The sequence below is a fragment of the Carcharodon carcharias genome, chromosome 31, assembly GCF_017639515.1.
Source record: "Carcharodon carcharias isolate sCarCar2 chromosome 31, sCarCar2.pri, whole genome shotgun sequence".
Classification (NCBI taxonomy): domain Eukaryota; kingdom Metazoa; phylum Chordata; class Chondrichthyes; order Lamniformes; family Lamnidae; genus Carcharodon; species Carcharodon carcharias.
The window spans coordinates 15,298,095-15,322,993 of NC_054497.1; the positions used below are offsets into that span (position 1 = coordinate 15,298,095).

General features: G+C 46.6%; 1 protein-coding gene across 1 annotated transcript in view; it reads left to right on the top strand.

The window, feature by feature from the left end:
• Positions 1–6,601: 6,601 nt before the first annotated feature.
• LOC121271768 (dentin sialophosphoprotein-like) overlaps positions 6,602–24,899 on the top strand; it is a 28,055-nt gene continuing 9,757 nt past the window's right edge. Inside the window, exons 1-4 of the mRNA XM_041178021.1 lie at positions 6,602–6,715; positions 15,991–16,323; positions 16,584–17,363; positions 19,844–20,671. Of these exons, the coding sequence (XP_041033955.1) occupies positions 6,658–6,715; positions 15,991–16,323; positions 16,584–17,363; positions 19,844–20,671 (1,999 nt within the window). The 5' untranslated portion in view covers positions 6,602–6,657. The remainder of the gene's footprint in view (positions 6,716–15,990; positions 16,324–16,583; positions 17,364–19,843; positions 20,672–24,899) is intronic.

Below are 24,899 nucleotides of genomic sequence, written 5' to 3' on the forward strand. Positions count from 1 at the left end.
CTCACCCAATCAGCATAACCTTTGATTCCTTTCTCTCTCATGCGTTTATCCAGTTTCCCCTGAAATGTATCTGCACTATTCACCTCAACCACTCCCCGCAGTAGTGAGTTCCACATTCTCCCACTCCCTGGGTAAAGAATTTTCTCCTGAATTTCCGATTGGATTTGTTAGTGACTGCCTTATATTCATCATCCTTAATTCTGGTCTTGTCCACAAGTGGAAACATTTTCTTTATGTCTATCCTATCAAACTCCTTCATAATTGTAAAGAACTCCATCAGGTCACTCTGCAGCCTTCTCTTTTCTAAAGAAAATGGCCTCTGCTTGTTTAGCCTTTCCTGGTCATTCTGATCTCCTAATTCCCCTCTGACAGGACGTAGATAATCGACTTTTCTGGCACAGTTAGAGTGTTTGGAACAGGGGCAGGTCTGAGGGAATTGGCATCTACTCACTGCTTCACTCAGTCACTGGGTTAGGATACTGGACTTCCACGCAAGTCCGCTTCCTCTGCCTGTATCACATCTAAGATCATCCACTGAAACAGCAGGGGAGAGAAGTCCATTCAAACAGTCACGTTTCTCAACATCATCAGGCAGTGTGATTTCAGCCCCTGTAAGAACGAGACAGCATAGGATTCACTTCAAACCAGGGGAGTGTAGAAAGCGTTAACATGTGCAGCTGAGACAGGGCTGCTCTGACTGTTTATCACAGCCAGAGTCACTGTGGTTTTCTAAAAGTTACAGTATAATTTGACTGTAACTATACACAGAGCCTTCACCAACCCCAGGAACTCACCACTCTGTCATTTTCAGCTGATGCTTATGCTACCTTTTAATCAGCTGAAAAACTCAAAGCCTCTCATTCAAAACAAAAAAAATAAGAATTAGTCTCTGGAATATTATGACATGAGTTGGTCAGTGAGGTCACGGCCAGGTGTAAGATCCAGTTACACCGGCCAAAGGTTCCAGGTTCAGTTGCTGCTCAACAAGAACTGATCGCTGCTGAATGTCCACAGACTGGCCTGAAGAACTGGGAGTCCAAACAAAATCAGACAGGGTTTCCGTTCCTGATCACCCTCCAGAGATACCCCCTGATCACAATCATGACCTCTCCCTGCAACCGATTGTCATCCAGTGACCCCCTCCATCGCTGTCCAGTGACTCCCTCCCCCCCCCAATCATCATCCAGTGACTCCCCAGATCACTGTCCAATGACTCCGGTGAACAATGACCCCTAGCTCAATGGCTAGTGGTTACCCCTGATCACTGTCCAGTGACCTCCAACCCTCACTGATCAATTGACCCCCAAACACTGTATTGTGATCCCCTTGCTCATTGTCCAGTGACCCTCCTGATCACTGTCCAGTGACCCCCTGCCCAGTGAGCCCCCTGATCACTGCCCAGTGACCTAACCAATCACTGTCCAGTGAACCTGTCCAGCGATTGGCTTGCTCATTGCCCAGTAAACCTCATGATCACTGTCCAATGAGCCCTGATCACTGTCCAGTGGCCCCCTGTGCATCAGATGAGGAAGATGAAAGAAAGATTGCAAGTCCCTGGGATGGTTCCTGAATCCACAGTGTCTGACTCAGCAGTGAGACTGAGGATACACTGAGACAGAGCTAGGACCCAAATCACTCAGTTAGGAGAGTTCCCACCTCTTCCCTCCCCTCCATCCCTCCCTCTCCAAAAGGGCAGAATCAATCCTACCTAAATAACCCTTTGGAATCCATCACATGAGCAACAACATGATTCCTGAGATGCTACTCATCCCCCGATTTGTGTCTCTACGTTACGCACCATGGTTCAGTGTAGTTTCGTCTGAATTGTCTGCACAGGAGTGCATAGTCGAAGCAAATAAACCTCCAGCCCTCCTCTGCTAGGGGCAGTTTCATATGTATCAAAACAAAATGCCCTCACCATCCACATCATAAAGCATCCTGATCTCAATCAATGCAGAAAGCAGTCAGACGACAATCAGACCATTCACCTGTCTCTCACTCTCAGCCCGATAGTGCTAGCCATGGCTCACTGGGCACCATTCTCATCACTGAGGCAGAAGAGCAGAGGTTCAAATCTCATTCCAGAGATTTGTGCAGATAATCCAGATGACACACAGTGTAGTACTGAGGGAGTGCTGCACTGTCAGAGGGTCAGTACTGAGGGAGTGCTGCACTATCGGAGGGTCAGTACTGAGGGAGTGCTGCACTATCGGAGGGTCAGTACTGAGGGAGTGCTGCACTGTCAAAGGGTCAGTACTGAGGGAATGCTGCACTGTCAGAGGGTCAGTACTGATTGAGTCCTGCACTGTCAGAGGGTCAGTACTGAGTGAGTGCTGCACTGTCAGAGGGTCAGTACTGAGGGAGCACTGCACTGTCAAAGGATCAGTACTGATTGAGTCCTGCACTATCAGAGGGTCAGTACTGAGGGAGTGCTGTACCATCAGAGAGTCAGTACTGAGGGTGAACTGCACTGTCAAAGGGTCAGTACTGAGGGAGTGCTGCACTGTCAGATGGTCAGTACTGAGTGAGTGCTGTACTGTTAGAGGATCAGTATTATGGCAGTGTTACACTGTCAGAGGGTCAGTACTGAGGGTGTGCTGCACTGTCCCCTCGAACCTGCTCCGCCATTCAATAAGATCATGGCTGATCTGTTTGCGTTTTGAATTCCACATTCCCACATACCCTCGATAATCTTTGATTCCCTTACCTAACAAGAATCTTTCTTTTACCTTAAAAATATTCAATGACTCCACATCCACCACCTTCTGAGGTAGAGAATTCCAAATTAGATCAATTATAAAAAAATCTCCTAATTTCTGTCCTAAAATGGTGACCCCTAATTTTAAAACAGTGCCCCCTAGTTCTGGACTCATCCACCTTGTCAAGGCCGTTCAGGATCTTATATATTTCAATCAAACTGCCCCTCACTCTTCTAAACTCTAGTGGAAACAAGCCCAGTCTGTCCAACCTTTCCTCATAAAACAACCCACTCTGTCCAGGTGTCAATCTAGTAAACCTCTTCTGAACCACCTCCAATGCATTTACATCCTTCCTTAAATATGGAGGCCACAACTGCCCACAGTATTCGAGATCTGGTCTCACCAATGCCCTGTATAACCGAAGCATAACATCCTTACTTTTATGTTCAATTCCTCTCATAATAAAGGACAGCATTCCATTTGCCTTCTTAATTACTTGCTGTACCTGCATACTAACGTTTTGTGACTCATGCACCAGAACAGCTAGATCCCTCTGCACCTCAGAATTCTGCAGCCGTTCTCTGTTTAAGTAATACTCTGCTTTCTTATTCTTCCTGTCAAAGTTTACATTTTCCCACATTATACTCCATCCACCACATTTTTTCCCACTCAATCAACTTATCTATATATGTCTGCAAACTCCTTATGTCTTCTTCACAACATACTTTCCTACCTATCTTTGTGTCGCCTGCAAATTTAGCTACCATGCCTTCGCTCCCTTTATCTAAGTCATTGATGCAAATTGTAATAAGTTGAGACCCCAACACAGTCCCTTGTGGATCTCCATTCGTCACATCCTGCCAATCAGACAAAGACCCATTTATGCATATTCTCTGTTTTCTGCTAACCAGCCAATCTTCTATCCAGGCTAATATGTTACCCCCTACACCATGAGCCTTCATTTTCCGCAATAACCTTTGATGTGGCATCTTATCAAATACCTTCTGGAAATCCAAGTGCAGAACGTCTCCAGGCTCCTCTTGATCAAAGCACATGTTAATCCTTCAAAGAGCTCCAATAAACTGGTTAATCATGATTTCCCTTTCACAAAATCATGCTGACATTTCCCAATTACCTTGAGTTTTTCTAAGTGCCCAGCTATAACACCTTTAATGAATAATTCTAACACCTTCCCCATGATAGATGCAAGACTGGCCTATAATTTCTTGCTTTCTGCCTCCCTCCCTTCTTGAATAGAGGGGTTATATTTGCTCCTTTCCAGTCTGATGGAACCTTTCCAGAATCTAGGGAACTTTGGAAAATTAACCCCAACGCATCTACTATCTTTTATAGCCACCTCTTTTAAGGTCCTAGGATGAAGTCCACCAGGACCTGGAGACTTGTCAGCCCACAGCTCCTTCAGTTTGCTCAGTAAGGCTTCCCCAGTGATTGTAATTTCACCAAGTTCCCCTCTCCCTTCCACCTCGTGATTTACAGATATTACTGGAATGTTTTTTGTATCCTCTGTAGTGAAGACAGAAGCAAAATATTTGTTCACTTCATCCACCATTTCCTTATTGTCTACTTGTAACTCCGCTTTCTCACTCTCTAGAGGTCCAACACTCACTTTACTTATTATTTTCCTGTTTAAATACCTGTATAAACCCTTGCGATCTATTTTTACATTTCTAGCTAGCTTCCTCTCATACTCTAATTTCTTTCTTCTGATTCACTTTTTAATCATTCTCTGCTGTCCTTTATATTCTGACCAATCATCTGACCTGCCACTTATCTTTGCGCAGTTATATGCTTTTTTCTTAAGTTTGATGCTTTCCTTAACTTCTTTAGTTAACCACGGATGGATGACAGAAATATTCTTATTCTGAGTATTCTGAAATATCCCCTTAAATGTCTGCCACTGCTTCTCTATTGATCTATCCCTTAGCCCAGTTTCCCAGTTCACTTCAGCTAGCTCAGCTTTCATGCCCACATAGTTGCCCTTATTTAAGTTTAAAATATTAGTCTTAGGCTCACTCTGCTCCCTTTCAAACTGGATGTAAAATGTTATCATATTGTGGTCGCTGCCACAAGTCACCCATGATTATTGCTGTCCCTTTATCACAAATGCCAAGTATTTCTTCTTGTATATTTTGTCCTACATTGTGGTTACTGTTAAGGAGCCTGTAGACCACTCCCACTAGTGACTTCTTTCCCCTACTATTCCTCATCTCCACCCCAACCGATTCTACATCCTGATCTCCTGAACCAAGGTCATCTCTAACTATTGCACAAATGCCTTGATTAACACTGCCACCTCTCCACCTTTACCTGGCTTCATGTTCTTCTTGAAGGTCATACACCCCTCAATATTCTGGACCCAATCCTTGTTATCCTGTGGCTACGTCTCCATAATGGCTATCAGATCATATTTATTTACTTCAATGTGCGCTTTTAAATTGTTTACTTTGTTATAAATGCAATGCGCATTCAGATACTGAACCTTTAGCTTTGTCTTTTTGTTATCTTTGTAACATTTAGTCTTGATTCTTGATGCATTCTTAAGTTTTTTTCTCTCTGTCCCTTCCTGCCATTCTCTGCCCCTCATTTTCCATATTATTATTTTCCTCTCTTACCTTGTCTCTACTCTTTGATATACCACATCTTGCCACATTTGATCCCTTGCCCCCACTATTTAATTTAGCTTAAAACCTTCTCTAATTCCCTAGTTATGTGGTTCTCAAGAACACTGGTCCCAGCACGGCTCAGGTGTAGACTGTCCCAAAGGTACAGCCGCACTGTCGGAGAGACAGTACTCAAGGAGTGCTGTGCTGTGGAAAGTCAATACTGAGGGAATGTTGCACTGTTAGAGGGTCAGTGCTGAGGGAGTGCTGTACTGTCAGAAGGTCAGTAATGAGGGAGTAGTGCACTGTCAGAGGGTCAGAACTGAGTGAGTGCTGTACTGTCAGAGGATCAGTACTGAGAGAGCACTGCACTGTCGGAGGGTCAGTACTGAGGGAGTGCTGCACTGTGGGAGGTTCAAGACTGAGAGAGTACTGCACTTTCAGGTGAGATGTTAAGTACAGGTTCTATCTATCTACCTGGTCGGATGTAAAAAAAATCACACTATGTTCCTTCTGAAAAGAGGTTTCTGTGGTGCCCTGGGACCAATATTTATCCCTCAACCAACATCACAAAACAAATGATCTGGTCATTATCACATTGCTGTTTGTGGGACCTTGCTGTGCACAAATTGTGGGTGCTTGCTAGGCTGCTGCGTTTCCTACATTACAACAGTGACTATACCTCAAAAATGATTTTATTGGCTGCCAAGGGCTTTGGGAGCTGCTTAAGTTGTGAAGGTGCTTTAGAAAGGGAAGTTTCTCTTTCACCCTGCGCCAGCCCTCCCCTCACCACAGTACTGGGAATATCAGGCTGGACTATGAACGGGAATCGCTGTGCTACACAGAGGCTGGGTAGTTAAGATCAGGTAAATGAAACCTATGTGTGAACCCAGCCCCTGGGGTTCAGGGGTTTGACAAAATATGAAAGTGTTTGGTGCTGTTTAGAATGAATGAGGTGAGGTGTCTGAAATTTAAACCGTGGAAACTGTCACAAACTCCAAAAACAACACAATTATTCTGCTGGTCCACTTTCCTCTTTAGTTTCCTCGTCACCACTTTCTCCTTGAGTGCTGGTGGTCAGGCAGCATCTCGAGAGGCCGTAATTACCAGCTGGAGTTTGGGGTTTTTTTGGAATTCCTGTTGCTGTGGCGAACCACAGTCCTTCCGGCTGCCGGATAAACTGGGCCACAGGCAGCACATGACCTGCCCAGTGTCTACGCGTATCTTTAACCGGGGAGAGTATAAATGGAGGGAACTCTGCCCTGGCCCTCAGAACCTGCAGTACTGCCCAACTCTGAGTGACCAAGGCCAGAGACAGAGAAAAGAAGTAGAGAACCATGAAGGTCCTACTTTTCCTCGCCCTGCTGGGGCTCTTGGCTGTGTGCCACTGCAGACGTGAGTACCCTTATTTCAAATTGAATTCTCTTCCAGTCCAGGAGCCCATCGGCCATAACTGAGTGATTGTCGCAGTGCTCATTGAGGAGCGAGCTCCTGTCTGGACGTGGCGCGATTGGATATTGTTGGGCGGCTTGATGGACCATCGCTTTTGTTTTGGTGCAAAATCCAGCTGTGCAGTTTGCAATGGTGCATTAACAAAATCAGTGAGAAAGGGGCGAGAAATTGGTCCTTTAAGAGCTGTGGCCTGGCTGTCTGCGTTGTTAACTGTGGGACATTGGCCGCGTTTTCATGAGATTGTTACATATTAATGCAGGCATGAATCCCAATAGCAGGGGAAGGAGTTGAGGATAACGCTCCAAATATCAGAAACAGTCGCGGTTAGATTTTCAATCGTTAAATCCATTAGCTATTCCAATGGCTGCATGGCCGGATTTTCCTTTGGTGCTGGGAGAGAATGAGACCATTGAGATTTACCTGAGGATGGGAAAAATTCACATTGTACCTTAGAAAACTCAAAACCATTCATAAAATGATTGAATGGTTGCAAATGGATACTGGCAAATGCAGTGAGCGAGAGTTATATGCAGTGAGAGCTGAGTTGGGTTAATGATTGTCAATAAACCCATTCACTTTCTGTTGTCACTGCCTGAGGTACTCTGGGTGGAATTTTACACCTCCCACTAGGGTATTTGTAGGCAGGGGGCTTGTAAGATAGGACAGGTGGCTACCTGCTGTCTTCCCACCCACCCACCGAGCTGTGCCCCATAACACAGTGGGCGGGTAAGGCATCAGCCCACCCACCCACCTGCCCAACCTTAGGCCTTTTGATGCCCTTAAGTTGCCAATTAATGGCCAGTTAAGAGCCAATTTCTGCCTCCGCCGTCATAATACGGTGGGCAGGGGAAGTGGTCAGCCCGTTACATTCCCAACTCAGGGTAAAAGGGAGGAAGGAAGAGGGGTACCGCCTTTGGGGGTGTCGCCTGTGCCCATTGGGGCCACCCCCCCCAAGATAGCACCACCCCCTTTATGCCTCCTCCCTGCAGACATCTTGGGCCTGGCCACACCCCCAAACACATCCCCACAATCAAGTCCCTGATCCCTCCCCGACCAAAAAACCCCAGACTCACCATAAAGCTCGGCACCCGTGATCATCTTCTGGGAACTCCCTGGTTGAACTCAGCTGCTGCCCAGTCAAGCTGGTCAGTAACTCTCGAGGGTGGGACTTCCTGTCCCTGAGGGTGGAAGGCCGTGCCTGATATATTATCGCTACAGGGCAGCCCTGTTTAAAATTGGCCAGCTGCTGACTGCCTTTTGCTACCTGGTCCCGCTCTCGCTCCCACCCAGAAGGAAGAAAAGTCAGTCAGCAGCTCACGGACTTTAAAAAGGGTTGTGCAATAAGCATCACCCCCACTCCTACCACGGCACCCCCCACCCCCCCCCCCCCCACCACCAACAGTAAAATTTACCCCTCTATGTCTGAGAAAGATCCCTCAGGTCTCACTCTGTGAGCCCAACTTGTTTCCCTTGTCCTTACAACCCCAGACTCACACTATCACCTCAGCTCACTACTCTTCACAAAAGTTAAAAATATTCCCCCAGCTTTGTTCTATTCTGAAGGCACTGACTCTAACTGAGATGTGGATTCTCGCCCAGAGGCTGTCTATGTGTCAGAGTGCAGACAGTGAGCTTTAACAGGTTCAACTCCAGGGAGGCAATGACATAGTGATATTGTCACTGGACTAGTAACCCAGAGACCCAGGGTAATGCTCTGCGGACTTGGGTTCAAATCCCACCAGGACAGATAGTGAATTCAATTAAAAAAATCTGATCACCAAACTATTGCCGTAAAAAGACATCTGGTTCACTAATGAAATCTGCTGTCCTTACCTGGTCTGGCCTACATGTGGCTCCAGACCCACAGCAATGTGTGGTTGACTCAGAGGGCACTTAGGGATGGACAATAAATGCTGGCTTAACCAGCAATGCCTACATCCCATGAATCAATAAAAAAAAATTAACTGTAGAAAGCATCACAGCCAATCTTACCCTTACCCAAACTTAGCCCTGTCAGGTTTTCCAGCAGGTTGTTGGATAGAGATCAGGAGAGAGGGAATGAGTGGAGATCAGGTGAAGGAGGATAGAAGGTGTTCACCCCCTTGCTCTGTGTGACTTAATAAAATATTGCAAAATGCACTTAAGAATTGAGCCTTCAGGCATCGAATAATTGATATAATGAGCGAGTCTTTGCTTAACCAGTAAAGAGCTTTGAACGTTTTATATTTTTAGTGAGCTGTGACCAAGTTGTGAAACTTTCTCTTCAATTCCCCTTTGTCACATTGAGATGTTGGAAACTCACCACAAATGTTTCTCGCTCCTCCCTATCTTTGTAACCTCCTCGCAACCAACAAACCTCCAACAACTCAACCTTCCTCCAACTCTGACCTCCCCCACTCCCTTCACACACCAATGGCAGCCGTTCCTTCAGCTACCTGGGCCCTAAGCTCTGGAACTCTCTCACTAAAACCCTTCACGTCTCTCTGCTCCTTTAAGACGCTCTGTAAAACCCAGCGCTTTGACCAGGTTTTTGCTGACACTTCCTAACGTCTGTTTCTTTGACTTTGTACTGAGTTTTATCTGATTCATTCCTGTGGTTGAGATATTTGGTGCGTTAAAGGTGCTACATAAATGCAAGTTGTTGTTGTTGCTGTTTTAAGAGGTAAGCTGTAGTTATCTTGCGGCTGGTGTTGTTTTCGGATTCTGGATTCAACCAAGAGAAATCTGACCCACTTGGGGTCTGCAATCTGCTCTCCTTTCCCCCAGGTGAACACAGTAAACTTGCCCCTTCAAACAGCCCAGCTAAGAACTGGTCCCCAGTGCCTGACTCTTCAGTTGCAAGAGTCCAACACTCAGCTGTTGTTCAGTCAGTAGCTCTCTACCTTCTCAGTCAGAAGGTTCAGGGCCTCAAGTCCCATTCCAGAGATGAGAACACATAATCCAGGATGGCCCTCCGGAGGGAGCGCTGCACTGTCGGAGGATCAGCACTGAGGGAGCGCTGCACTGTCGGAGGGTCAGCACTGTGGGAGTGCTGCACAGTCAGACGGTCAGTACTGAGTGAGTGCTGCACTGACGGAGGGTCAGTACTAAGGGAGTGCTGCACTGTCAGAGGGTCAGTACTGAGGGAGTGCTGCACTGTCAGAGGGTCAGTACTAAGTTAGTGCTGCACTGTCAGATGGTCAGTACTGAGTGAGTGCTGAACTGTTGGAGGGTCAGTACTGAGGGAGTGCTGCACTGTCAGAGGGTCAGTACTGAGGGAGTGCTGCACTGTCAGAGGGTCAGTACTGAGGGAGTGCTGCACTGTCAGAGGGTCAGTACTGAGGGAGTGCTGCACTGTCAGAGGGTCAGTACTGAGGGAGTGCTGCAGTGTCGGAGTGTCAGTACTGAGGGAGTGCTGCACTGTCAGAGGGTCAGTACTGATGGAGTGCTGCACTGTCGGAGGGTCAATATTGAGGGAGTGCTGCACTGTGAGAGGGTCAGTGCTGAAGGAGTGCTACACTGTCGGAGGGTCAGTACTGAGGGAGTATTTGGTCATTATCACATTGCTGTTTGTGGGATCTTGCTGTGCACAAATTGTCTGCAGTGTTTCCTACATTGCAACAGTGACTACACTTCAGGAATACTGTCCTCAGGTTGTCAAAGACACTATAGATATGCAGGTCTTTCTCTTCTCTTTAACAAACTGATTTATGAGAAAAGTTTTAAACTAACTGAGCAACAGCTGCCACATGTACCCTGCATCTATGATCAGTCTGATGGTGACAATCGATTTCCACAGTCCTTGGCCTGATCCGGGTTTAACAATCTCATCGAAGCCTTCAGGAGCTCCCCGAGACCCTGATTAACAGCGAGTTCTGGGGGCAACAACACACAGAATCTGCAATATGGCCCATCTAGTCCATATTGGTGTTTACCCTCCACACAACCAGTCCGCTGATCTCACCTTCTCACTCTGTCTCCTTATTCCTCTTTCCCTCAACTGCTTCTCTAATATGAAATGTGCTTCAATCATTATTTCCTGTCACACATCCTACAGTTTCACAACCCCCTGTGAAAAGAGGTTTCTCCTTTCCTCCATTTGCTTCAATGCTCAATTCAAAGCCATTCAATCAGGGGGAAACAATTTGCTTTTGTTTATTCTGTCTCGTCTCTTCCGAATTTTAAACATCTCTGTCACGTCACCCTCACAACAGCCCAGCCTTTTGAAGCCTTTTTTTCCATTTTGCATTTTCTCAAACTGGTCAGCACCTTTCTGAGCATATCCCACTTTCGCTGTTGACACAACATCCTTCAAATAGTGTGGAGTCAAAAACTGCCACAAAACTCCAACTGTGGTCTTACTGAGGTTTTAACCACACAAATGTACACAAGCACACACAAATACAGACAAAGACACACACAAATACAGACATACACCCACACACAAACACGCATAAACAAACACACACAAATGGATACACACCCTGCTTGAGTGTCTCAGTTTTTAAGCTTCACAGGACGCGATCAAGATGCTTCAATTTTTTTTTAAAAAATGGAAGTTCCATGAACCTGATCCAGAGACACAGGGAAAGGGTCGGAAACCGACACAGGGAAAAGGTTCGGAAATTGACACAGGGAAAGGGTCAGAAACTGACATGGGGAGAGGGTCAGAAACTGACAGAGGGAGAGGGTCAGAAACTGACAGAGGGAGAGGGTCAGAAACTGACATGGGGAGAGGGTCAGAAACTGACAGAGGGAGAGGGTCAGAAACTGACATGGGGAGAGGGTCAGAAACTGACAAGAGGGAGAGGGTCAGAAACTGACAAGAAGGAGAGGATCAGAAACTGACATGGGGAGATGGTCAGAAACTGACAAGAGGGAGAGGGTCAGAAACTGACAGAGGGAGAGGGTCAGAAACTGACAGAGGGAGAGGGTCAGAAACTGACAGAGGGAGAGGGTCAGAAACTGACATGGGGAGAGGGTAAGAAACTGACATGGGGAGAGGGTCAGAAACTGACAGAGGGAAAAGGTTGGAAACTGACAGAGGGAAAGGGTCAGAAATGTGGCTTTTTCTGCCTCTAAAAAGAAACATCCAGAATTCAAAAAGATGAGAAATGTTGGACTTGATCTTTGTTGATCTTGTTGCTGTTCTGGACCAGCGAACCCCTCAGCTACCCCTACCCCCCACGAACTCCTGGGGCAGGGTTTTTAGTTTGGGGGGGTCCACGCGATCGGCGGGCCAGGGAATGGACCTCCACCCGCAATTGGCCCCCAACCGCGATTTCACACAGGCTGGCCCATTAACGGCCATCCAGTGGGAAAGGCTCAGCGCTGCCGGGGTGGGGGGCGGGAGGAGGGTGGGCGCTGGAATCAGCGCCGGCGCAGGGGGGAGCACGGAATGAAAGCCCCCTGAAGGCAGGGAGCTGCCTCTTGGAGCTGAGGAATTTAAAAGCAATCAATAAAAGATTTTAAAGTGCAGAAAAAATGTTCATGCATTAGAATCAGTCACCTGAAAATACAGATGATGAAAATTCTGCCCAAATGTTTTTATTTTTTTAAATTATTAATGGAAACCTCATCCTGCCCTTGGATGAGGTTTCGTCAAAAAGGCAAAGTTCGCCCGTCCACCGACTATGAGGTTGGACGGACCACAAAAAATCTGAGTCAGTTGGAACTTTAAGGGCTTAATTGCCCTCATAATGGTCGGCGGGTGCGCTTCCAACTTTCACGGACACCCGCCGACTGAAATATCGCGCAAGCGTGAGGAGACGTCGGGACCTCGTCCAACATCATCACGCGCCATTTTACACTCGAGTGGGTCAGGCGCATGCCCGCACACCGAGCTAAAAACTCTGCCCCCCCACGGGGGGATATATTTGATCTGAGCCTATGACCAGATCAAGTTTAGCTGGTTATTACCGAGGTTTCTGCTTGTTACCATGTTTTAAAGGACATGCATAGAGAGGTCTGAACTGAACTAGGTTGTATTTTCCAAAAGGACCTTAGTTGGTCCAATTCTAAGCTCTTTACAATTCCAGTCCACTCTTGGGATTGTCCATTTTATACAACTTTGACTTCCCCACATTCAGGGTGGCAGGTTGTGCGTAGAGTCATAGAGTCATAGAGGTCTACAGCACAGAAAAGGACCCTTTGGCCCATCGAGTCTGCGCCGGTCAAACAAGTACCTAACTATTCTAATCCCATTTTCCAGTACTAAGCCCATAGTCTTGTATGCCATGGCATCACAAGTGCATATTTCTTAAATGTTATGAAGATTTCTGCCTCTAACACCCTTTCAGGCAGAGAGTTCCAGATTCCCACCACCCTCTGGGGAAAAAATTCTTCCTCACATCCCCTCTAAACCTCCTGCCCCTTACCTTAAATCTATGCCCCCTGGTTATTGATCCCTTCACCAAGGTGAAAAGTTCCTTCCTGTCTACCACTATCTATGCCCCTCATAATTTTGTACACCTCAACCATGACCCCCTCAATCTCTTCTGCTCCAGGGAAAATAACCCCAGTCTATCCAATCTCTCCTCATAACTAAAACTCTCCAGTCCAGGCAACATCCTGGAGAATCTCCTCTGCCCTCTCTCTATTGCAATCACATCCTTCTTATAATGCGGATTCCAGAACTGCACACAATACTCGAGCTGTGGCCTAACCGGCATTTTATACAGTTCTAGCATAACCTCCCTGCTCTTATATTCTATGCCTCAGCTAATAAAGGCAAGTATCCCATATGCCTTCTTAACCACCTTATCTTCCTGTCCCGCTACCTTAAGGGACTGGTGGACATGCACACCAAGGTCCCTCTGATCCTCTGATTCCCACCACCCTCTGGGTGAAAGAATTCTTCCTCACATCCCATCTGAGCCTCCTGCCCCTTACCTTAAATCTATGTCCCCTGGTTATTGATCCCTCTGCCAAGGGGAAAAGTTCCTTCCAGGGTACGTTCCAGGGTCCTACCATTCATTGTGTATTCCCGTACCTTGTTTGTCCTGCCCAATTGCATCACCTCACACTTATCCGGATTAAATTCCATTTGCAACTGATCAGCCCATCTGAACAGCCCGTCTATATCCTCCTCTAATCTAAGGCTAGCCTCCTCACTATTTACCACCCCACCAATTTTCGTGTCATCCGCAAACTTACTGATCAATCCTCCTGCATTCAAGTCTAAATCGTTTATATATACCACAAACATCAAGGGACCCAACACCGATCCCTGTGGAACCCAATTGGACATGGGCATCCAGTCACAAAAACATCCCTCGACCATTATCCTCTACTTCCTGCCACTCAGCCAATTCTGAATCCAATTTGTCAAATTGCCTTGCAGTACCTGAGTGAATGAAGACCTCTAATAGCAGTTAACATAGAAACAGGAAGAGGCCATTTGGCCCCTCAAGCCTGTTCCAATTTTCAATTAGACCATAATTTATCTGTATGTCAACTCCATTTACACCCCCCACACCCTTTTAGCTCCATATCCTTCGATACCTCAAACTAACAAAAACCTATCAATTTCAGTCTTGGAAGCTCCACTCATCCTCTCCAGTGTCCACAGTTTTATTGGGGAGAGTGTTCTGGATTTCCACTAACCTTTGTGTGTGAACTACTTTCTGATTTCACTCCTAAATGGTCTGACTCTAACTTTAGTTTTATGCCCCCTGGTTTTTAATTTCTTTACAAGAGGAACTGGCTTCTCCCTATTGGCTCTACTGAATCATTTAATCATTTTCACTACCTCGATCAGGTCATCTCTCAACCTTCTAAGCTGAAAGATTTCAAAACCCAACCTGTCCTCATAATTCAACCACGATAACTGACAAATAAATATTAGTTCCCTCCTCACTGCTGCGCTTGTCCTATTCTAGAAAAAGCCCGTCCCCTAACACAGTCTACAAAAGACATGTGCGGGAAGACGCTTAAGAACTTACGAAATAAGAGGAGTGGGCCACTCAGCCCCACAAACCTACTCCACCATTCAATAAGATCATGGCTGATCTCCTACCTCAACTTCACTTTCCTGCCTGACTCCCATTTTCCTTAATTCCTCTAGAATCCAAAAACCCATCTAATATTCTCAACAACTGAATATTCAAAGCCCTCTAGGGTGGAGAATTCCAATGATTAACAAACCTCTGAGTGAAGAAATTCCTTCTCATGGTTCTAAAAGGCTAATTTCCTATCTCAAAACTACTCTTGGTTCTAGACTCAATAGCCAAGGGTAACTCCTTTGAGTAGCTAACCTATCAGGCCATCTAAGAATTTTGTATATTTCAGTGAGACCACCTTTCATTCTTCTAAAGTCCAGGGAATATTCTGAGCAATCTTTCCTCACAGGATAGCTCTCTCATCCCAGCAATCAATCTAGTGAATCTTTGTTGCATCCCCTCTAAGTCTCCTTCAAGGGGAGGCCAAAACTGTATGCAGTACTCCAGCTATGGTCTCACCAAAGCCCAGTACAATTGCAGCATATCTTTTTCACTCATATACACCAATCCATTGCAAAAAGACTAACATATCATTTGATTTCTTAATTGCTTACTGTACCTGCATGTTAACTTCCTGTGATTAGTGTATAATTGTGTACAAAATATCTTGTGCAACTTGTAAATGCAATACAGTTCCCGACAGATGTGAAGAAACGTGTTTTACTGCTTTTAAGGAAAAGCCATATATAAATGTCTTTCCCACATGTAAGAGGCCTCACTCATTGTCCCCAGGACATTCTTGGACAGTCCATTCGGACAAATGTCTAAGTCCCAGAAAGCTCACCCTGCCCAGGTCAGCCCAGGTCTCGGTCCCTTGCTCACGGTGGCTTGGATTGGCCAGAATCTTTCTCAGGCCTTCAGCCATTCAATGGGTTTCATGCAAAGCGCCTCAGTTGGAGGGATCTGAAGCCAGAAAGTGGATTGGATAGTGTGAGGTATCTTAAATTAAAACAAAGGTAAAACAAAACATAGAAGTCTGTGTACAGGCATATTGAAATCCCGAAATTATAGGGAGCAGGATTCGAACACTCCAGACAATCAATAGCTGGTACCAATCAAAAACAAGTTGCAGATCATGCTGCTCATTGATTGGTTGAGATAATGCTCAGTTTGTAACATTGTAATGTTAGTATTCTAACCATTCTCTGATTCTAGTGAGGGACAAGGTTGCAGAATGCTACTTGTACATTGGCATGTTAGGCTCTCACTGCTCTAACTTGTACCTCTCTTTGGTTTCAGATATTGGACATGCTGTGGCTCGAAGGAGTGCCAATAGTGACAGTAATGAGTGGAATAGAAATGGTGGTGACAGCGATGACAGTGACGAGTATGGCAAGAGATACAGCAATGGGTACAATGGGTATGGTAATTGGCATGGTAATGGTTACAACAATGGCTACAGCAACGGATATGACAATGGTTACGGCAATGGTTATGACAATGGGCATGGTAATGGGCATGATAATGGACATGACTACACGCACAACAATGGTTACGGCAATGGAGATGCCAATGGGAATGGCAATGGGAACACTGACGACAGCAGCGACAGTGATGATAGTGACAGCAATGGTGAGTGCACACAATTACTTTTCTCAAAGTTTATTTGGAATCAGTTAGTGGATGTTAGCATTGCTGAGATATGACTCCACATTGATTGTGTAAGCAGTGCCCTGCCCAATATGGTGTTGAGTTTTAAGAGACCAATCAGCTCCTAGCTTAAGGGTGATGGCAGGGCAATGTATACCAAACATGTGCAATGAAATCACAAAATACTGTGCTGGCTGTTTTAAATAACCTTCAATTTCAATTTCAAAATCCATCTGTTTCAGAACCCAATGGGAATGGGAATGGAGCTTGGAATGGGAACAACATTGGAGCTGGGAATGGAGACTGGAACGGATATGGGAACAGTGATGGGAATGGACACGGAAATGGCTATGATAACGGCAACGAGAATGGACATTGGAATGGCAATGGGAATGGAGACGAGAATGGACATTGGAATGGCAATGGGAATGGAGACGAGAATGGACATTGGAATGGCAATGGGAATGGAGACGAGAAAGGACATTGGAATGGCAATGGGAATGGAGACGAGAATGGACATTGGAATGGCAATGGGAATGGAGACAAGAATGGACATTGGAATGGCAATGGGAATGGAGACAAGAATGGACATTGGAATGGCAATGGGAATGGAGACGGAAATGGACATTGGAATGGCAATGGGAATGGAGACGAGAATGGACATTGGAATGGCAATGGGAATGGCGACGAGAAAGGACATTGGAATGGCAATGGGAATGGAGACGAGAATGGACATTGGAATGGCAATGGGAATGGAGACGAGAATGGACATTGGAATGGCAATTGGAATGGAGACAAGAATGGACATTGGAATGGCAATGGGAATGGAGACGGAAATGGACATTGGAATGGCAATGGGAATGGAGACGGAAATGGACATTGGAATGGCAACGGGAATGGAGATGAGAATGGACATTGGAATGGCCTCAGCAATGGAGATGCCAATGGATACTTGAATGGTCATGAGAATGAAATTGGGCAAGACAACGGGAATGGCAATGGGAATGGAGACGGGAATGGAGGTATGTGTTTTTTTGTTTCCTTTACTGTAGCTTTCAGAACCTAGGCCAGAACGATACTGATTGAAGCAGAAAAGCAATAATCCTGAGGAAGCCAGAACTCTGTTAGAGGTCAATTCTCAAAGCATTTGCAGGAGTTTTTGTTGTTACAAATGGAGATGTCACCTGGCCAATAATCCAATGTAAGTAGTTGAGCAATGGAGGTTGGTGACATGGAGAAGGGGGAGAGGCCTGATCTATGAAAGCTCCAAGTTATTGGAAGTTGAATCAGAGGATAAGACATTAACTAAAGTACAGGTTGAAAGACTCAGAGAAAAAACAAGATGGGAAGATTCTCATTGCTCTTAATTCCCACCAAATTCAGGGAAATGTTCAGAAAAGAGCTTGTGGTTTTGACATGGAGAAATCTCCAGGAATGGGGAGGGGGGAGGGTGGGCATGAAGTTTGGCTCTGTTGGAGTTGGATTTACAGAAGCAGACCATCAGGGAAGGCTGCAGCCAGATGACCCCTCAGTCACCTTTATAAAGGGTCATCAGAACAAATCTCATCATAGAAATCTTCACTCTGTATAATAATCTACCTTTGATGCCATCATCTAATCTCCTTCTTTTCCTTTTCAAATAACACAACATTCCTTAATCCAATCCCCACCAGCTCTGATGTGTGTTTGGCAGGACTCAGCATCCTCTCTTGTGAGACACAGAACTCCAGCAATAACAAGCACCATTTTAAGATAATTGGGAAAGGATCGGGAATGGAGATGAGAAGTAATTGTTTCTTTTGTGACAATGGAAGGTGCTGCCTGAAGGGGCGGTGGAAGCAGATTCAATAATAACTTCCAGAAGGGAATTGGATAAATACATGAAAACCATACATAGCTTTAGAGAAAGCACAGAGATATGGGATGAATTGGATTGCTCTTCCAGAGAGCTGGCACAGGCACAATGGGCTGAATGGCCTCCCTCTGCTGTGAATGATTCTACAATACTAAATCAGTGCATATAAATTTGGATATAATGAAGCCCAAGGTGAACATAACCTACTCTTCCTTCAGAAAATGGGTTCCTAGGGGTGAGCTACACACGTACCTCACTCACCCATCCAAGTGCTTCTGTAAGGTGCAACTCAAAGGCCAGAATCGCAAGAGGTGATTGGCTGGTTGGCTGACAGTGATTAATGGGGTACTGCAGGGATCGGTGCTGGGACCCCAGTTATTCACAATATATATGATTTAGATTAGGGAACTAAATGTAATATCTCCAAATTTGCGGATGACACAAAGCTGAGTGGGAGGATGAGCTGTGAGGAGGATGCAGAGATGCTTCAGTGTGATTTGGACAAGCTGAGTGAGTGGGCAAATGCATGGCAGATGCAATATAATGTGGATAAATGTGAGGTTATCCATTTTGGTAGCAAAAATAGGAAGGCAGATTATTATCTGAATGGCTTTATATTGAGAGAGGGGAATATGCATCGAGACCTGGGTGTCCTTGTACACCAGTCACTGAAGGTAAGCATGCAGGTTCAGCAGGCGGTAAAGAAGGCAAATGGTATGTTGGCCTTCATAGCCAGAGGATTTGAGTACAGGAACAGGGATGTCTTGCTGCAATTGTACAGGGCCTTGGTGAGACCACACCTGGAATATTGTATGCAGTTTTGGTCTCCTTTTCTGAGGAAGGATGTACTTGCTATAGAGGGAGTGCAGCGAAGGTTTACCCAACTGATTCCTGGGGTAGCGGGACTGACATATGAGGAGAGATTGAGTCGATTAGGATTATATTTGCTGGAGTTCAGAAGAATGAGGGATGGGGGGGATCTCATAGAAACCTATAAAATTCTAACAGGACTAGACAGGGGAGATGCAGAAAGGATGTTCCCGATGGTGGGGAAGTCCAGAACCAGGAGTCACTGTCGGAGAATATGGTGGCAGTCAGAGCGTGTGTCACCTTTCTTCAGCTTGCTGCCATGGACATCCAGAAGTCAGGGAATTCAGACTCCAATCTCCTCCAGAAGGACTTGAAGGACGGAGTGTGAAAAGTTTTGAGCTATCTGCTGCTGAGTGCAGTGCTGCTATGTAGATTCCTGTGCTGTAAATATTGAGGAAATGGGAGGCAAATCTCTCTGAGAGTCAGGTGAGTGAAATGAAAACTGATCTTCTCCTTGTTTATCCCTTACTCTGCTGCTGGGCTGACTTTTTAAGTTTCCATACACCCTTGTACCCCAGTTTCCATACACCCCTGTACCCCAGTGTCCATCCACCTCTCTACCCCAGTGTCCATCCACCTCTCTACCCCAGTTTCCATACACCCCTCTACACCAGTTTCCATGCACCCCTGTACCCCAGTTTCCATACACCCCTGTACCCCAGTTTCCAGCCACTCACGTAGCTTACACACATTTTACACTAATCGCCACTTCAAAATGTATTCAAATCAATCAATTCCAGAAGCCAAATTTAAAATTTGCTCAATGTTGTTCTGCAGGTGCTGGAGTTGCCGATTCCAGTGACTCCAGCGATTCCAGTGATTCCAGTGACTCCAGCGACTCCAGCGATTCCAGCGATTCCAGTGACTCCAGCGACTCCAGCGATTCCAGTGACTCCAGCGATTCTAGTGATTCCAGTGACAGCAGTGACTCAAGTGACAGCAGTGACTCCAGTGATAGCAGTGACTCAAGTAACTCCAGTGACAGCAGTGACTCCAGTGACAGCAGTGACTCCAGTGATAGTGGTGACTCAAGTGACAGCAGTGACTCCAGTGACAGCAGTGACTCCAGTGACAGCAGTGACTCCAGTGATAGCAGTGACTCCAGTGACAGCAGTGACTCCAGTGATAGCAGTGATTCTAGTGATAGCGGTGACTCCAGTGACAGCAGTGACTCCAGTGACTCCAGTGACAGCAGTGACTCCAGTGATAGCAGTGACTCCAACGACAGCAGTGACTCCAAAGATAGCAGTGACTCCAGTGACAGCAATGACTCCAGTGACTCTAGTGATAGCAGTGAAGGCGATGACTCCAGCGATTCAAGTGATTCTGATTCCAGTGACTCTGATAATTCCAGTGACTCAGGTGATTCCAGTGATTCAAGTGACTCAGGTGATTCCAGTGACTCAGGTGATTCCAGTGACTCAGGTGATTCCAGTGACTCCAGTGATTCCGGTGACTCTAGTGACTCCGATGATTCCAGTGACTCTAGTGACTCAGATGATTCCAGTGACTCCAGTGATTCCAGTGACTCCAGTGATTCCAGTGATTCCAGTGACTCCAGTGACTCCAGTGATTCCAGCAATTCCAATGGAAACCGTAATTCTGGTTGAGTACATGCTTTGGGCTTATTATATTGATTTTTAAATTACTTAAACTTAGAGAGAAAAATGACATCCTGTTAGCTTGAGAACAAATTTACTATGAGATAGCCACAAAAAATATATTACAGAAGGTAATTGAGATTGTGGCTTCACACTGGGGGACAGTTCCTGAAGGTGCTGACTCTGGCTTGGGTTCAGCTTCCAAAGGCACTTGCCGCAGTGCCGCTCTGTAATGACTGTCCCAATGTAGGAGGTTAAATTTTCAGATCAGGCTTATGAGGGAGGAATGAGGACTTGAGCCGTTTACTGGACAATGATTGCCCAATGAGCTAAGGTATCCCAATGGGGTGCAGCGAGGAGAGGAATGAAAGGGAGAATGAACTGAAACACAATTTGCTGTTAAAATAGGAACTGATAAAGTTAATAGGTACATTTAAGGTGGAGCGAATAAGCACACAAGGAGGAAGGAATAGAAGGAAATATTGATAGGATCAGTTGAAGAGAGGTTAGAGGATCCTTGTGTGAAGCATAATGCCAGCATGGACCAGTTGGGCCGAATGGCCCATTTCTGTACTATACATTCTATCTTAATCAGCCCTTTATGTCTGTTCCATTGATCAATCAGATCATTGCTAATCTCTCAACTCCATTTACTCTTGATATCCTTACTGGACAAAACCTGTCAATGTCAGGTGAACACTTCACTCTCACACGCTGAGGGACACAGTTCCAGATTACAACAGCAACTTGCATTTATATAGCAGCTTTCATGTAGGAAAATGACAAAAGGCTCTTCACTGGACTGAATTTGTCACCAAGCCTTATAAAGACCCAAAGCTTAGTCAGGGTTTAGGTTTTAAGGGGTGTTTTAAAGGAAGAACAGAGAGATTGGGGAAGTTTAGGGAAGGAATTCCAGAGCTAAGGTCCCAGGAAGCTGAGGGCACAGCAGTCAATGGTGGAACAATTAAGTCTGAGTGCGTACAAGATGCCAGAACTGGAACAGTGCAGAAATCTTAGGGTGCCAGAGTAGGGGGGGGAGGGGGTATGGGTTGGGGGGTGGGGTGGGGTCTGGAGGAAGTTACAGAGATAGGGAGGGTGCGAGGCTACGGAGGGATTTTAAAACAAGGATAAGATTTTTAAAATGGAAGCATTACCAAACCAGGGGCCAATGTAGCTCAGCAAACAGCGCTATCCTTTGTGTGAGAAAGTGCCTCCTGATTTACCCCTTGACATCCCAGCTCTGATTGGGGAACAACCTGAAATTGATGCTGACTTTAGCAGTGTGTTCCGTCACTCATTCTGCAGCAGGTTAGTTTGAAGGCATGAGGGGGAACCATGTGTGTTTCTAGCAGCTGCCTGAATCTGCGATGTTCAGGATGGTTTACTGAGCTGGTTCTGATCTTCACACCTTACCGAAAGAGTGAAAAATGACTGGATTCACACAGTTCCAGGACAAAATCCCCTACTTTTCATGTTGTTTAAAGGTCCCAACTTTAAGGCTGACAAGTTTCCTTTAGATTTTAATAGGGCAATTCGTTTCGTGAGTCAGGTTTAGCTAATTCACAATGTCTCACACTCAGAGGCAGACTGTAACTAATTAAATCTCCCTTTTACTTGTCAATAGGTGAACTTGCTTTGATTTAGATTTTCCCATCAGTCAATACAAACTAACAAACCACTCTCACTACATTCCTTCCACCTCCACTTCCAAACCCACTCAGGTCTGACACACATTCCGAAACACTCGAATCATTTGGGCTAATGTAGAGCTCACAGTGAATCATTACCAGCTCAAACACTCCACACTGACGCAAGCCTCTTATTCCTCTACAGTAGGTGAAAGTAGTTATAAACTCTCTGTGCTGTCAGCACCTGCCAGAGTATCACAGGCATTACACAATGGATTCTGTTCAGGCAGTGAGAGAGTTTCAGGTTCACTCCGGGGACTGCATTCCCTGCACCAGGAATCAGAACACGGACTGACCCTAAACCCACACTTACACTAAACCCACACTGACACTAATCCCAACCCCACACTGACCCTAACCCCAACCCCACACTGACCCAAACCCCACACTGACCCTAAACCCAACCCCACACTGACCCAAACCCCACACTGACCCTAAACCCACACTGACACTAACCCCAACCCCACACTGACCCTAACCCCAACCCCACACTGACCCAAACCCCACACTGACCCTAACCCCAACCCCACACTGACCATAACCCCACACTGACCCTAACCCCAACCCCACACTGACCCTAACCCCACACTGACCCTAACCACAACCCCACACTGACCCTAACCCCACACTGACCCTGACCCTAACCCCACACTGACCCTAACCCCAACCCCACACTGACCCTAACCCCAACCCCACATTGACCCTAATCCCAACACCACACTGACCCTAACCCCACACTGACCCTAATCCCATCCTGACCCTAACCCCACCCTGACCCAAAACCCCACACTGACCAAAACCCCACACTGACCCTAACCCACATTGACCCTAACCCCACACGGACCCTAACCCCATCCCCACACTTACCCTAACCCTAACCCCACACTGATCCTAACCCCAACCCCACAGTGACCCTAACCCCACACTGATCCTAAACCCCACACTGACCCTAACCCCAACCCCACACTGAACCAAAACCCCACACTGACCCTAACCCCACACTGACCCTAACCCCACACTGACCCTAAACTCCACACTGACCCTAAACTCCACACTGACCCTAAACTCCACACTGACCCTAACCCCACACTGACCCTAAACCCACACTGACCCTAAACCCACACTGACCCTAACCCACACTGCCCCAAAATCCCACACTGAACCTAAACTCCAGACATACCCTAAATCCCACACACTGACCCTAAACCCACACTGACCCTAATGCCACACTGACCCTAACTTCAACCACACTAACCCTAACCCCACACTGACACTAAACCCCACACGGAGCCTAACCCCACATTGACCCTAAACACCACATTGACCCTAACCCCACACTGACCCTAAACCCCACACTGACCCTAACCCCAACCCCACACTGACCTTAACCCCACACTGACCCTAACCCCAACCCCACACTGACACTAACCCCACACTGACACTAACCCCACACTGACCCTAAACCTCACACTGACCCCAACCCCACACTGACCCTAAACCCCACACACACCCTGAACCCACACTGATCCAAACCCCACACGAACCCAGCCACACACTGACCCTAACCCCCACACTGACCCTAAACTCCACACTGACCCTAACCCCAGACTGACCCTAACCCCACACTTATCCAGCCACACACTGACCCTAACCCCACACTGACCCCAACCCCCACACGACCCTAACCCCACACTGACCCAAAATCTCACACTGACCCAAAACCCCACACTGACCCTAAACCCACACTGACCCTAAACCCACACTGACCCTAAATCCACACTGACCCTAAACCCCATACTGACCCTAACCCCACACTGACCCAAAATCCCACACTGATCCTAAACCCACACTGACCCAAACCCCACACTAACCCAGCCACACACTGACCTTAACCCCCACACTGACCCTAAACTCCACACTGATCCTAACCCCTAACTGACCCTAACCCCAGACTGACCCTAACCCCAGACTGACCCTAACCCCACACTGACCCTAAACCCCACACTGACCCTAAACCCCACACTGACCCAAAACCCCACACTGACCCTAACCCCACACTGACCCTAAATCCACACTGAACCTAAACCCCATACTGACCCTAACTCCACACTGACCCAAAATCCCACACTGATCCTAAACCCACACTGACCCTAAACCCCATACTGACCATAAACCCACACTGAGCAAAACCCCACATTGACCCTAAACCCCACACTGACTCTAACCCCACAGTGACCCTAAACTCCACACTGACCCGAATCCCACACTGACCATAACCCCAACCCAACACTGACCCTAAACCCCACACTGACCCTAACCCCAGACTGACCCTAACCCCACACTGACCCTAAGCCCCACAGTGACCCTAACCCCACACTGACCCCAACCCCCACACGACCCTAACCCCACAATGACCCAAAATCTCACACTGACCCAAAACTCCACACTGACCCTAATCCCACACTGACCCTAACCCCAACCCCACTCTGACCCTAAACCCCACACTGACCCTAACCCCACACTGACCCTAACCCTAACCTCACA